Source organism: Alosa alosa, chromosome 8 (genome assembly GCF_017589495.1).
Source record: "Alosa alosa isolate M-15738 ecotype Scorff River chromosome 8, AALO_Geno_1.1, whole genome shotgun sequence".
NCBI classification, from domain to species: domain Eukaryota; kingdom Metazoa; phylum Chordata; class Actinopteri; order Clupeiformes; family Clupeidae; genus Alosa; species Alosa alosa.
Genome location: NC_063196.1, coordinates 33,133,901 through 33,146,985, shown reverse-complemented (window position 1 = coordinate 33,146,985; position 13,085 = coordinate 33,133,901). Strand labels below are relative to the sequence as shown.

The following is a 13,085-nucleotide window of genomic DNA, read 5'->3' as shown; positions in this document are numbered from 1 at the left end:
CAAATATAGACTGATTCATTTTGCAACTGTGAGGTCCATGGTAGGCGCCCGACAGAAATATTGTTTCATTTTGCGAGTGACGTTCTGGTGGTGTTCGCCCCTGTTTCAGAGATTCTAAATGCAAAAATGCACAGAGGGAGTTCCTAAGCTAAGGTATAAGCTAGGCCTATTACACAACATAAATTGTCACTATGCTGGCGACACAAATTAAATCTCTTACGATCCACCCTTTGGGAACCAGTGCTTTAGACAACATAGGGAACGAAACAGGAGCGGTACAGGATTCGGGAGCCTTTCTCTCGGGATTTTGCAGGACAGGATTACGTGATTGGGATATGACGGGAGTATTTGTGTGGGATGGGACGGGAGCGACAATTGATTCCCGTGTCACCCTCTAGAACAACCGCTTTGGACACAAGAGAGAGTACGTGTCAGACCACCTGTGGAACCATCTGTGACCTTCACATTGTGTGTGCTGTGTTTGCTCCCTGGCTGCTGCCCTGTCCTGGGCTCCTGCTGGGCTGGCAGTAGTCATCTCTGTAGATCTTGACTGTCCAGATGGGCTCTGTGTGTTGAGAGCTGATGACCTCCATATCAAATTCTGCCTCTGGCTGGTTTATGTACACCTCAGAATAGTTACCAGTGGAGAGCGGCCACAGGTTCATCTTCTTAGGCTGGATCTCTGATGGACACAATGTCCTCACACAGACACTGTCATTCAGCAACAGCGGGCCAACAGCACTGGGTTTGTCGATCCACACCCCTCTATTCTCCTCCTTCTGGTGGATGGCCCTGATGTGAGCTGGGTCATTTGGGACCAGGTAGGTGTGGAGAACCAGAGGGGCGGTGCGGGTGCAGAAGAGCAGCAGCACACAGTGGATTTTGGGTGAGAGCAGATTCCTCAGGTTATACACCAGCCCTAACAGAGAGAAGGAGGGGTGGAGAATCCTGGCATGGTGTCGGGTCAGCTCACACACCTCCATACCCACGCCACTCTCCCGCTCATGCAGGACCCTCACAGCATCACGCACAGATGCCTCAGAACCCCCCAAACAGAGGAAATGTGGCAGATGGATCTCCTCCAGCTCTCCAGACATGACACTGATGTTCATCAGAGGTCCAGCAGGACTGGACTGCATGGTGGGCAGCTCTTGAGAAAAGACATACCAGTCCGTGAAGCGGTACTGCAGGGTGACTGAACCAGCACATGTCCAGCGCAGACCAGACTCTGAGCACTCATAGCTCCCTGCTGGAGAGGTCAGGCTGTAGGTGGAGACACTCTTCTCTCTGGAGACTTCAGGCTTCATCAGGAACCAGTGGCATGAGTCTGGAACTTCAGCACAGGATTCACAGCTCTTGGAAATCCTGGAATTGCTGTGGAAAGTAGGGGCCACAGCAGTTCCACTATCATGAGCCGTAATGGAGGACGAGACTGAGGCTGGCTGGACTGGGCTAGAGGAGCCAGAGGACACCTCCACTGTGCTGGTAGTGGACACTAAAGCAGAGGCACAACATCAGCAACAAATAAAAGGGAGGAAGGACATTAACAAACAGATTCAAACAATGTGTACACGCTAATCATACAGCACTAGCTCCATACTACCTTCCACAGGGGTCTGGATGTTAGCAAGCAATGTGTACATGCTAAGCATATTACTACAGGGTTCCCACTCTAAGTCAAATGTAAAATTCCATGACTTTTCCCTGACTAGAGTGGGAGATGAATAAATGGGCATTGAATAAACAAAGTTGGGCTAACCACAACTACTCAAACAAGCAGTTAAGCTAATAACCAGATATACACCAATTATGCAGGGAAATATCTGTTTTAATGTATTTTGACAAGTTAACTTTAAACTGTTACAACAAAATTCCCTGATATTCCATGACTTTGCCCCAAGAATGATTAAATTCCTTGACTTTCCATGTCTAGAATAGACTTTCTAAAATTCCACAATATTCCAGAAATTCCATGACCCGTGGGAACCCTGTTACTAACTCCATACTACCTTCCACGGGGTCTGGACGTTAGCAAGCAATGTGTACACGCTAATCATACAGCACTAGCTCCATACTACCTTCCACAGGGGTCTGGACGTTAGCAAGCAATGTGTACATGCTAATCATACAGCACTAGCTCCACACTACCTTCCACAGGGGTCTGGACGTTAGCAAGCAATGTGTACATGCTAATCATACAGCACTAGCTCCACACTACCTTCCACAGGGTCTGGGCGTTAGCAAGCAATGTGTACATGCTAATCATACAGCACTAGCTCCACACTACCTTCCACAGGGGTCTGGACGTTAGCAAGCAATGTGTACATGCTAATCATACAGCACTAGCTCCACACTACCTTCCACAGGGGTCTGGACGTTAGCAAGCAATGTGTACATGCTAATCATACAGCACTAGCTCCATACTACCTTCCACAGGGGTCTGGACGTTAGCAAGCAATGTGTACACGCTAATCATACAGCACTAGCTCCATACTACCTTCCACAGGGGTCTGGACGTTAGCAAGCAATGTGTACACGCTAATCATACAGCACTAGCTCCACACTACCTTCCACAGGGGTCTGGACGTTAGCAAGCAATGTGTACACGCTAATCATACAGCACTAGCTCCACACTACCTTCCACAGGGGTCTGGACGTTAGCAAGCAATGTGTACATGCTAAGCATATTACTAGCGCCATACTACCTTCCACAGGGGTCTGGACGTTAGCAGTGTGTGGGGGAGCAGAGGCAGGAACTTCAGTAGAGGTGTTCACAATGTCCTGTTGGGGATTGTTCGAGCATTGAACTCTCAAGATCTCTGCTTGCCAGACTTTCTGTTTGTCTTCAGAACTGAGGAGCTCCAGCTTGAAGTTCACAACCTCTTTCAAGTGCACGTCATAGAAGTTGGGAACAAAATATCTGTCTGTGAGGTCCGTCTGTACTGGATAAATTCTGGAATTGCAGTCAGGCTTTGAGCAGTCAGTTTTGAAACAGTCAGTCTGCAAGACATAAAACCCATCCATTTGCATGGGTCTGACAGGCCGGTGCTTGGGTTGTCTGCGGCCTCTGAATCCCTCCAATTTTTCCTGGTCCTCCACTAACCTTCTAGAATTGGTATCCATGGGCAGGATGTATGTGCGGAAAATGAGGGGTACTCTGCTGCTCTGATAGACCAAGACATCTGCATGGATCTTAATCTGCTTCTCTCTCTCTTCCTCCTGGCCAGGAAATATGACAGATTTCAGAGAGTAGAAGACCCCGAGTAGAGAAAAGGAGGGGTTGACCAGCCTGGCATGGAAGCGACTCAGCTCACACTTCTCTATAGACACTCCACTGTCCTGCTTATGCAGAATCTCCACAGCATCCTTCAGCGAAGACTGGCTACCTCCCAAACAGAGAAAATGTGACAGGTGGATCTCCTCCAGCTCTCCTGAGATGAACTTGATGTCCATTGAAGGGCCAGCTGGTCTGTACTGCAAGTGGGGCAGGTCATCAGCCAAGAGATGCCAGTCTATGAAGTGGTACTGCAGGGTGACTGGACCAGCACACGTCCAGCACAGACCAGACTCTGAGCATTCATAGCTCCCTGCAGGAGAGCTCAGTCTGAAGATGGAGCCACTCTTCTCTGTGGAGACTTCAGGTACCACCAGGACCCAGTGGCTAGAGTGTGGAACTTCAGCACAGGATTCACAGCTCATCTGTGGGGCATCATTGTGATAATCCTTCCTTTAACACACACAGACACACACTCAAATTACTTAAACACTGAAAAGAGCAGTGTACTGAGAAGTTTTTTTCCCTCCAAACATTAATCAGGTCAAGGTGTTTGCCTTCAGAAGGTAATGTGACCTTTCAACTGTGCCCAGTGTATGAATCACTGAGCAGAGTGAACATAAACAAGGCGGCAGGCTCAGATAACATCCCAGGTCGTGTCCTAGGCTATGTGCCACAGTTAGGGCTGTCACTTTTGTTCCTGTTCGATTTTTGAGACATAAGTGTTCATTGAATCGATTGTAAAATCAATTTTCCATGTCTAAAGATGTTTCCATTTTCAACGCCAAATATAGGCCAATCCATGGACAACTAACAGGCATTAGGACGAACGTAAAAAGAGGGTGCTTGAGATGCACAAGCAGACCTGCCAGTGAGAAAAATTGCTCACATCGGCCTTCATGCATGCAGCCAAAAACAGACATAGCCATACTCGCAAGACACGTTTTGGATAGCGACCCATCTTTAATGTTGAATATCTATCTAAATGGGATCCAATGTGTTCCTGAAAGTACAAACTGAATCTTTTACAGTAGCTCTATAATGTTGACAATCTGTTTTAGAGCCTAATTATCCTTACCTATGAAAACCACTTGGGTTGAGGCACTGATGTGGGTATGTTGTCCATTTTCTTTTATGTGGGCCCTATTCGATCATCTGATATTATACCTCTTTTTAATCCATTATTAATACAGATTTATTTTGTAAAGAAATACATCTATCACCCATGTTATGCCAACATACCTAATTCACCTGGATGTAGGTTACAATAGATAGAGGCTTATGGACATCTGCTGTTGTCAGTGTGTAGTCTATCCCTTTACTCACAATAACCTACATGTTTTGTTTATTTGTAAAATTTATTTGTTCAATTATTACCTGCTGAGTAATGCAAACTACTGATTGCTATTGAAGAATTTCACTTGCTCATGCACTCAAGTTTCTTTCAGATCGCGGTGTCTTTCTGCCATCTGTGAGGCTGCAATGATTAGGCCTACTTTATCCCAACTACAGTGATAAGTGCGCAATCTCCGTCTGTAAGCCTATTATGTGTTCTCACTTGTATTCACGCTAATAATCAAGAAGGATTCATATGCTCCAAAGAAAAAAACGAATTGAACACTCATTAATGAGCAGTTCATAATATTTCGCCCTGGTCCACTTTCAGACTTGTTGTTAATGGCTGCATTTTGCCTTGGAAAGGTCCGCGCTCCATTAGCGCCTTAGTTATAAAAAAACGTTAACCATCAGCGACACGTTGAAAATATGCTAACTGAGTAATAACTTTCCAAGACATAGTCAAACTATTAGGCAAAGGTGAATTTTAGGGGTGTAACGGTACACAGAAGTCACGGTTCGATACGAGTGCGGTACAATGGAGGGAAAAACAAAACAAAAATGCAGAAAGCATTTTTTTTTTTGTGCATGTCTCAGGCTGTACCACTTAGTGTCATACAGTCTCTTCCCTGAGCTATCTGCAACTGCCTGAAGTGTGTAAGATGTAGGCTAAACAGTATAATAAGTACCCAGACTCCATCTGTAACTTGTAAACAAAATAAGACAATCAGCTATAAAACTGAAAATAGGCCTACAGCATCTCTTATTTCTAAAAGTGCAAATGACATAGATTTTTAAAAATCCACTTAAGCAAGACCTTCAACATCTGTGTTTAGTTGTATATGGAAGGGTCGACAGTGGGCAGTGCTTCGACTTGGCCAGCTTCACTCGCGGTCCGCACGTGGGATCACGCGACTTTAATTTGTATTTTCCCAGTGAGACGCTGCAACAACCCAAACAACCGGTAGATGGCTCAAGTGAGCAGGGTGTCTCGTAAAAAGAAATGGAGCCTGAAAAAAACCTACACAGACTTCACTACAGACTTTAGCAGACTGGTTTAGAAATAATTTAATAGCCAGAAATATGCCTGCCCTGCCCTAATAAAGAAATATTTGGTTAACGTAGAAGGAACGCAGGACAAATTAAACATTATGGTTTTCTCCGAGTGCAACGATGATAGACAGACATCATTTGGACAAAATATAGAGCATATTAACCTCCGTTGCTCAGCCAAATGCCTTCCTGTTACGTCCTGTTATCAAGGAGTTACAGGCGATAAACAATTTTTGATGGTCACAAGTTTACTTCATTAGCGGTTTATTTTTTTGATTATTAAAGAGTGTTTTTCATTTAAAGGTTTGACTTCATGCTTTTTCAGTAGAGCATTTAGTGCTCTTCCCAATCCCAGAGGTTCACATTGCATGTTTGTTTGTAATGGATGCAACCGCGAGAGGCTACGCGTTTGACCAGTTGTTAACAGACATGAACCAAGACATATAGCAGCAGCAATCTAGGGACTGTTTGTTTTTTATTGAAGGGGCCACCGGAGGAATTTTGAGTGCTTCAGTCAAAAGTTGCATGACCCTCCCTTGCCTGCTAGAAATTGTTCAATGACCCTCCGACAGAATTGTTAAAAAAGACATGACCCTCCCCTGCCAATTGTCGCTGTCTTCCGCCCGCGCTGCTTTGCACCACAGCCACACACTGTTATAACGTTCTTAAATCAATCTTTCCCGTGAGCTTGCAGGCTACCAGTCCTTCCTTTTCAAATGTGTTGCGCCTGTTTGCACAATTTCACAAATAATCATATGTGATTAATAATATGACAAATAATCCCTGTGCACAGGGACCGAAACAATGGATGCCAACTTTGTCCATGTTTCTCACGTATTTTAACTCCCCCCCGCTATCTTGCCGTTTTAATGTTTTCCCGTAGAATATCCCATATTTTAATACTCTCATAACAGCCCTGCCATCGGGCCTGTCTCTGTGTTGCCCTGTTGCTACCCCTTGCCCTTCCAACGAAACAGATGTCTTCAAATCATCGTTTTCCTTGCTTGAAGGCGAACTTAGAGTGACGTTAACCTATTTAAGTTAAACGGCGTGATTGTCGTGAGAGCACAATTCATTGACACTTGCATGTTCAGCCTTATGTCTACGTGCGCACCTGAGGCTACTCAGCTACTAGAGAAAGAATTTCCCCTGTTTGTATGTTCACTCCAAGTTGGCCTACCATAATTTACCAACTCTGCACTGTAGCCCCCCCTAACTGGCTATTTATATTTTTCTGTAAAATAAGCAAATGTATTTGTTCAACTTTATGAAGCAGAATTACGCACTAGGCTACTTGGAACATAACACATTTGACAAAGGACAGATGTATGTTATAGTGACAAAATATTAACTTTCAGTGTTTTACGATGTCATGGGGAAGTTTTTTTCCCCATGCATTTATTCTAGGCTACTGTCAGTGACTGCCGGAGAGAAGCGGGTTCTGTGTTTCGTTCATGTCAGTGACTGACACGAGAGAGCGGGGTCTGTGTTGCGTTGCGTTAATTTATTTTCAATTGGGCATGCGTGCCGTGTCGTCCACAGCTCAGTTCTGACAAAGCCCGAATTTACTCCTTTTGAGGTGTCTTGGCGTTTGTATGGTTATATTGCTTGACAGGGGGATCCCAAGCAGCTTTCAGCCATAAAGGCTACTTTGAGAACATTTCCTAATTCACCCGACACCAATATTCAAAATGTTGAAAACTATTTCGGGCATAGCCTATTAAGTGACCACCGATTCCGTTGACTGGGGGCAGGGGGCCATCAGACATTTGTGCCCAGTTAATCCGGCCCTGCCCCAACAAATCACACCTTCCCACCAGCTGTGACAGCTTAAAAGAAGTCAAAGAGGACTCTAACTCACAGACCTATTCACAAACCGGTTTTGTGGCATTTTGAAATCCTATGCAGAGCTTCCAATCATTGAGGAAGCAATTTTGCATTGTAGGCATAACTAACATGCAATAACGCCACCAACAACAACCAAAACTAGGCTACTCATTGTCAACATGTAAATTAAATGAAATCAAATTAAAATGTTCTCTTTTGCAAACGTAGGCATAGGCATAGTAACAGATTAATTTAATAATGTTACAAAGATAATATATCAATCCGTTTGTTTCATTAGGCTACTAGGCTATATAGGGACTATGCCTACTTGTTTATTTTTTACGTAGCCTACAATGGCCAGTTCAGACAAAGCCGAAATTACTAATTTTGAAATGGTTACTGATTTGTATGGTTATATTGCTTGACTTAAATCCCAGAGAGTAGGCTAGGCTACCGCACCCCACAGTGATGGGCCTAGCGGTCTTATGCGTTCAGTGTGGGGTATAACCAAGCTGAGAATTTAGCGGTGTCACGTCTGCCTGTCACAGATGTGGGGAGCTGAAGCTTGGGATACAGTTACTACAGTAACAGTATTTTATTTTACTTCTTATGGAATATATTTTTTTCACTTTTATAAAGGCTTTGTTTGAATGCTGTTGGAACAAATAGTAGTTGATTATAAAGGCAACTTTCTGTTGCAATATTCTGTGTGTTCTGGACTGCAGGTAACTTGTTAAGCCAGTGGTTCCCAAACTTTTTCTTTCATTCCCCACTTTGATCAAGGAGGCATTGACTGATGATAGAGATAGCGTGTTATCCGAGGCCTTTGCAAGTCAGCATCTCCGGCGGTAGTCTACCTATTAAAATATAAGTTTTGATGTCCCAAGCGGAGAGCCATACTTTATTGTTTTAACGATCTCTATGCTACTCACCAAAATGTAGGCATGGGAACATGATGAAGTATTCAACTGTCGTGTGTTAAATTATTGTGATAACGAGCCAGTGGTTTTCAAACATTATCATTGACTTTCGGACATCTATGCAACACACTCATATCGTCCTCGCGTTCGCATAAAATGAGGACATACAGACTACTCAGATAACAGGTGTACCTCCAGTTATATGCGGTTTTAGTTAAGTCATTTAAATGTGCTGGTGAAACAGTTGCAGAGTTTCGTGCCAAAATGTCGTTGAGTCGAGATGTTTGTGTGAATGAAGCAGCATTATAGGCCATAGTGTGACATGCGTAAACCAATGGTGTAGAGATGGCATACAGGGTTTTATTTAAGAGAGCCCTACGTTTGTATGTAGGCAATTTATATTCACAATACTTAGGCCTACTAAAATAAATAGTATTTTATTTGTATTGGTTGTTTTAGAGTAAAAAAAAAAAAAAAAATTGGTGGTCTTAGCATAACTTACAACCCGGCAAGTCGATTCGGACTAAAAGGGAAAAAAATAAATATTTGGGTCGGTTCTAAATTGACAGAATTCGATCAGGTTACTGCAAAGCGAAAATATTTTTAAGGATGACCTGGCAGTGTTTTTTTTTGGCGTCTGCAGAAGTCAGCCAAATATGAATGTAATTTCTGCGGCATAAAGCAGATGTATTTGTTTATTGTACAGAAAAATAAAATGACATGTCAAGCAGTCAATTGACTACATTGCAGTCAAGAAGTAGGGCAAATTAATTCTGAAACCAAAGCGTGGGTCATAGTTGTCTAAGCCTCTATTCGTAGCCTGTTAAAAGCGTCGCCAGATAGTATTAAATCAGCAACAACATTGTTTTCTGCAGAAGCCTACCCAAGGCTACAGATTAATTCTGAACAGTTATTTCTCTACTGGCTCAATTATCACACCACTGTTTTGATTTGCGTAGCTGCGTTACCCCCAACACTGACAATAATGTAGACAGCAAATTTCGATTTTCGTTACCACCGTGTAGTCAAGCCTTAAGACATACCCAAGTAGCCTAAATCGAGGTAATGTTTAATTATGCATGATTTATTTTGTTATTGAATTAAGTAGGCTGGGATTACTCTCGGGCAAGTCTCCTGCTTTTTCAGTAGGGGCGGCAGGCAGAGCTAAGTACAGTGGCAGAGCGACGCACAGTGGCTGAAAGTGGTACTAAAGCTTCACGCAGCTTCACGCCTCGTAATGCGCGACTGAAATGGTCATTTGAAAGCGATGCCCACTGTACAAGTGTTTCTCAAACTTTTTCAGACCAAGGACCACTTAATCAATAAAAAAAAGCCTCACGGACCACCTAGCTAAAAAAATTTGCACCTAGCAAATTACACAATAGGCCTACTCACTGAACTACTTTGATTGTATTATTGTGTCAGAGAATTCATATGATTTAAATTGGCATGGCTTACATAGGCAGTGTTGCTGAAATGTTCAATGGTTCAATATTGCAAACAACTCATCTATATTATATTTGACCACGTCTGCTCGCGGACCACACTTTGAGAAACACTGGTCTACAATTTGCCTCAATATTTTTCAGTGTGTGTACAGTAATAATCAAGCCTACTAACTGTGAACATATCACACTATTTTGCCTTATTTTAAAAAACAAAATTGCTCCTTTCATTTCATAAACAGACTACAAAGAAGTCACGTGACTTTGCCCTTCGACGTTAACTCACATAGACTGTTATATACAGTCTATGTTAACTCACCGTAGCATGGTTTGTTTATTAGCCTGGTTAGCGTTGTCAATTTCTTTTACTGTCTATGCACTAAACACTTCCAGCTCCTCATGTGAGAAGTTATAAGTTACCCCAACATAAAGGTAATTACCACGCGATTTACATAGCTTTCTGTCATTACAAAATCATTTAATTTAAGCCATAGGTTTTGGCCCTATTTGTAGCCCATACCTGTCAACATTTAGCTTTCCAAAAACGGGAGATTTTTTTTTTTCGGGGGGATATTTAATACGTTTCATACACGTGTTTCAACACTGCATTTCGGTCGTTGCTTTTACCTTACGCATGCCAGTTATGTATCCACCAGCTGCCTGCCTTCAGCCTACTTCCAAAACTCCAAAGCGGCTTGCTGTCAGATTTGGTTCCGAGGGAACAAGTTCATTGTATCAACAACACTCAATAACAATTTATGTGATGTGTTAATCAATTAAATTCCCAACAATTTCACAACAGCTAGTTCTGGAGTAGGCCATTCAACTAGCCCGCTTGCTTACGAAGAGACTCAGGCTGCGCAGTTGGCACCCGCTTCCTTATTTGTGTTTTGGGTTGCCAGGTTTTAGCCTATGACAAAACGGTTGAAATCGAAACTAAGTGATCGTGTATGTATGTGTAGGGTGTATTTCATACACAACCTGGCAACCTGAATGGATCAATGATTTTAAAATGAAGTTTGATGGCCATGCAAATTACGGGAGTTTTCCAGGAGAAATAACAAAACGGGAGGGTGCTGGGAGATGACCTTGAAATACGGGAGAAACCCGGGAAAAACGGGAGTGTTGACAGGTATGTTGTAGCCTATGTGTATCAAAAGGCTGCTGAAGCGCATGGGAAGTTTTTTTTTCTCGTTTCAGTGATTGGTAGCCTACGTCATCATCTGGGTGATGGCTTCGAATATGTGTAGCATATATTTCCACTCACATACCATATAACAACTGCTGAACAATGCCGGCACACAGTTTCATCTTATCCACCACTCTCTCGCCTGTACTACTGTAACTGAAGTTCTCAAACTTGTGATCTTAAAGAGACCAGCGGATCTTCTAACTCTTGTGGGTCGACACCTTAGTGCTGCTAATGACTGACTGACTCGACCGACGACTCAGACGACCTGACGTAAAAAAAACATAGGCGCCAATCAGAGCTAAAGCGAGGCTACAGATTAGCGTTAGGTGACGCTAAAGAACTCCCGTAACTCTCGCTACTTAACAGTAATTGCGTATGATATTAATGAATCCGCACACAAGTTTTATGTATTTTTATATCGTGTATTCTCCGTGTAAATTCATGCACCGAACCGTGACGCCCGTACCGTTTCGGTTCAATACGAATACATGAACCATTACACCCCTAGTGAATTTACAATCACTCGGTGGAATATTTTCAGTTTCACAGCAAAACGGCAGCTAGGGGAACGCAAATTTGCAAGTGAACACTTGTTAAACTCACCTCATCAAGTCTTTCATTTAACCCACTGTTGGCTGAAGAAAAAATAACATAAAGGCCACTATGCTTTGCCGGTCATTCTCACTAGTCACTTTCTCTCAGTGGAATATTTTCTGTTTCACAGCAAAACGGCAGCTAGGGGAACGCGAATTTGCGAGTGAACACTTGTTAAACTCACCTCATCAAGTCTTTCATTTAACCCACTGTTGGCTGAAGAAAAAATAACATAAAGGCCACTATGCTTTCCCTGTCATTCTCACTTGTCACTTTCTCTCTGTATCTCATCCTCACATGAAATATATTAGCGGGAGATTCACATGCTCATGGAGCTTTCCGGAGAAGTTGGATGTCTGCTCGTTTTGCGTAAATTTAAGTAAAAAATCTTAGTGGAGTATTTTGATGTGAAAATGTGTGGTTGCTACGCAAAATGTGTACAGGTTGGCAGGTCTGCACAAGTCAGCAATATTTCTGATTATTTATTGGCGTGAAGTTTCGTCCACAATGACAAACATGAGTGCAACATTCTTGAGTGGACTCCCCTAACATCAATGAAAAACAACACGCTTGGGTACAGCTGACACTGGGCATCTGACTGTGATAATTCAAAACCGTACAATAGTAAAAGTATTCCACCTATGAGCCTATCAGTAACAAAGTTCGATCTGCGCAAATATCAGTAGCCATCAATGTAAAAAATAGCAAGCGACAATATTTTTAGGCCTATCTAATTTTATGTGTGAATTGCAAGAAAACAAGTGAAAAGATAACTTCAAAATCAAAACACTGAACACATGACAACTGTGTGTTTAACCACTCACATCTAGTTAATGGTGTATTTTGCACAGTTAAAGTATTTTATCACCCAGAGAGAAGAAGTACTCTTTTCTGATTGGCTGGTTGGGTGGCTATTCAGAAAAACGGGACACCTGAAGTAGATCTGGTAAAAAAAAGTTTAATCACCGTTCCATATCAATGCTTATGAATGGTAACTATAACAACCATAGTAGGACGACGGTTGACCCTGCAAGCAGACTTTGCAACAATGGAATCAACTGTAAACAAGCTACTAAAGTTGTACAACAAGTCGCCTTTTTTTAAAACATGTTACCACGTGTTTCCTTTGCATGCTATAAATAGTGGCAACCAGGTGATAAGCTGGATAACGGCCTTCGAGGTATCCTGTTATACGGAATTAATGGACTTATGCGCTTCGAGTCAGGGAGTTCTTTGCCTCTCGCCCTCGTCCATTAATTCTCTATAACAGGACACCTCGTCGGCCGTTATCCCTTACTTTACAGCCTAATGAAAGCTTGGTCAGTTGACTATTAAAGTGTTTTCATTGTCAGGGTTTTAAAAGGAACATAGGCCCACGAAATTCCAAACAGGCTATTTTATTACCTTTCATGTGCAGAGACACTAGAAAAGCCACCTCATTCAAA

At 42.7% G+C, this 13,085-nt stretch overlaps 1 protein-coding gene across 1 annotated transcript; it reads right to left on the bottom strand.

The window, feature by feature from the left end:
* Nucleotides 1-461: 461 nt before the first annotated feature.
* LOC125298795 lies at nucleotides 462-10,524 on the bottom strand. Its single transcript, XM_048249660.1, has 3 exons — nucleotides 10,482-10,524; nucleotides 2,706-3,727; nucleotides 462-1,495 (listed from the first exon to the last, which is right to left on the bottom strand). The coding sequence occupies exons 2-3, from the start codon at nucleotides 3,697-3,699 to the stop codon at nucleotides 462-464; spliced, it is 2,028 nt and encodes a 675-aa protein (XP_048105617.1). The 5' UTR covers nucleotides 3,700-3,727; nucleotides 10,482-10,524.
* Nucleotides 10,525-13,085: the final 2,561 nt, after the last annotated feature.

What these genes read in the sequence shown, in the direction of transcription:
- LOC125298795 (XM_048249660.1), bottom strand. Translation starts at nt 3,699, where the DNA reads ATGAGCTGTGAATCCTGTGCTGAAGTTCCACACTCTAGCCACTGGGTC. An exon ending in CGTCCAGACCCCTGTGGAAG is followed by an intron (nt 1,496 to 2,705) that starts GTAGTATGGCGC and finishes CCTCTGCTTTAG; the next exon opens with TGTCCACTACCAGCACAGTG.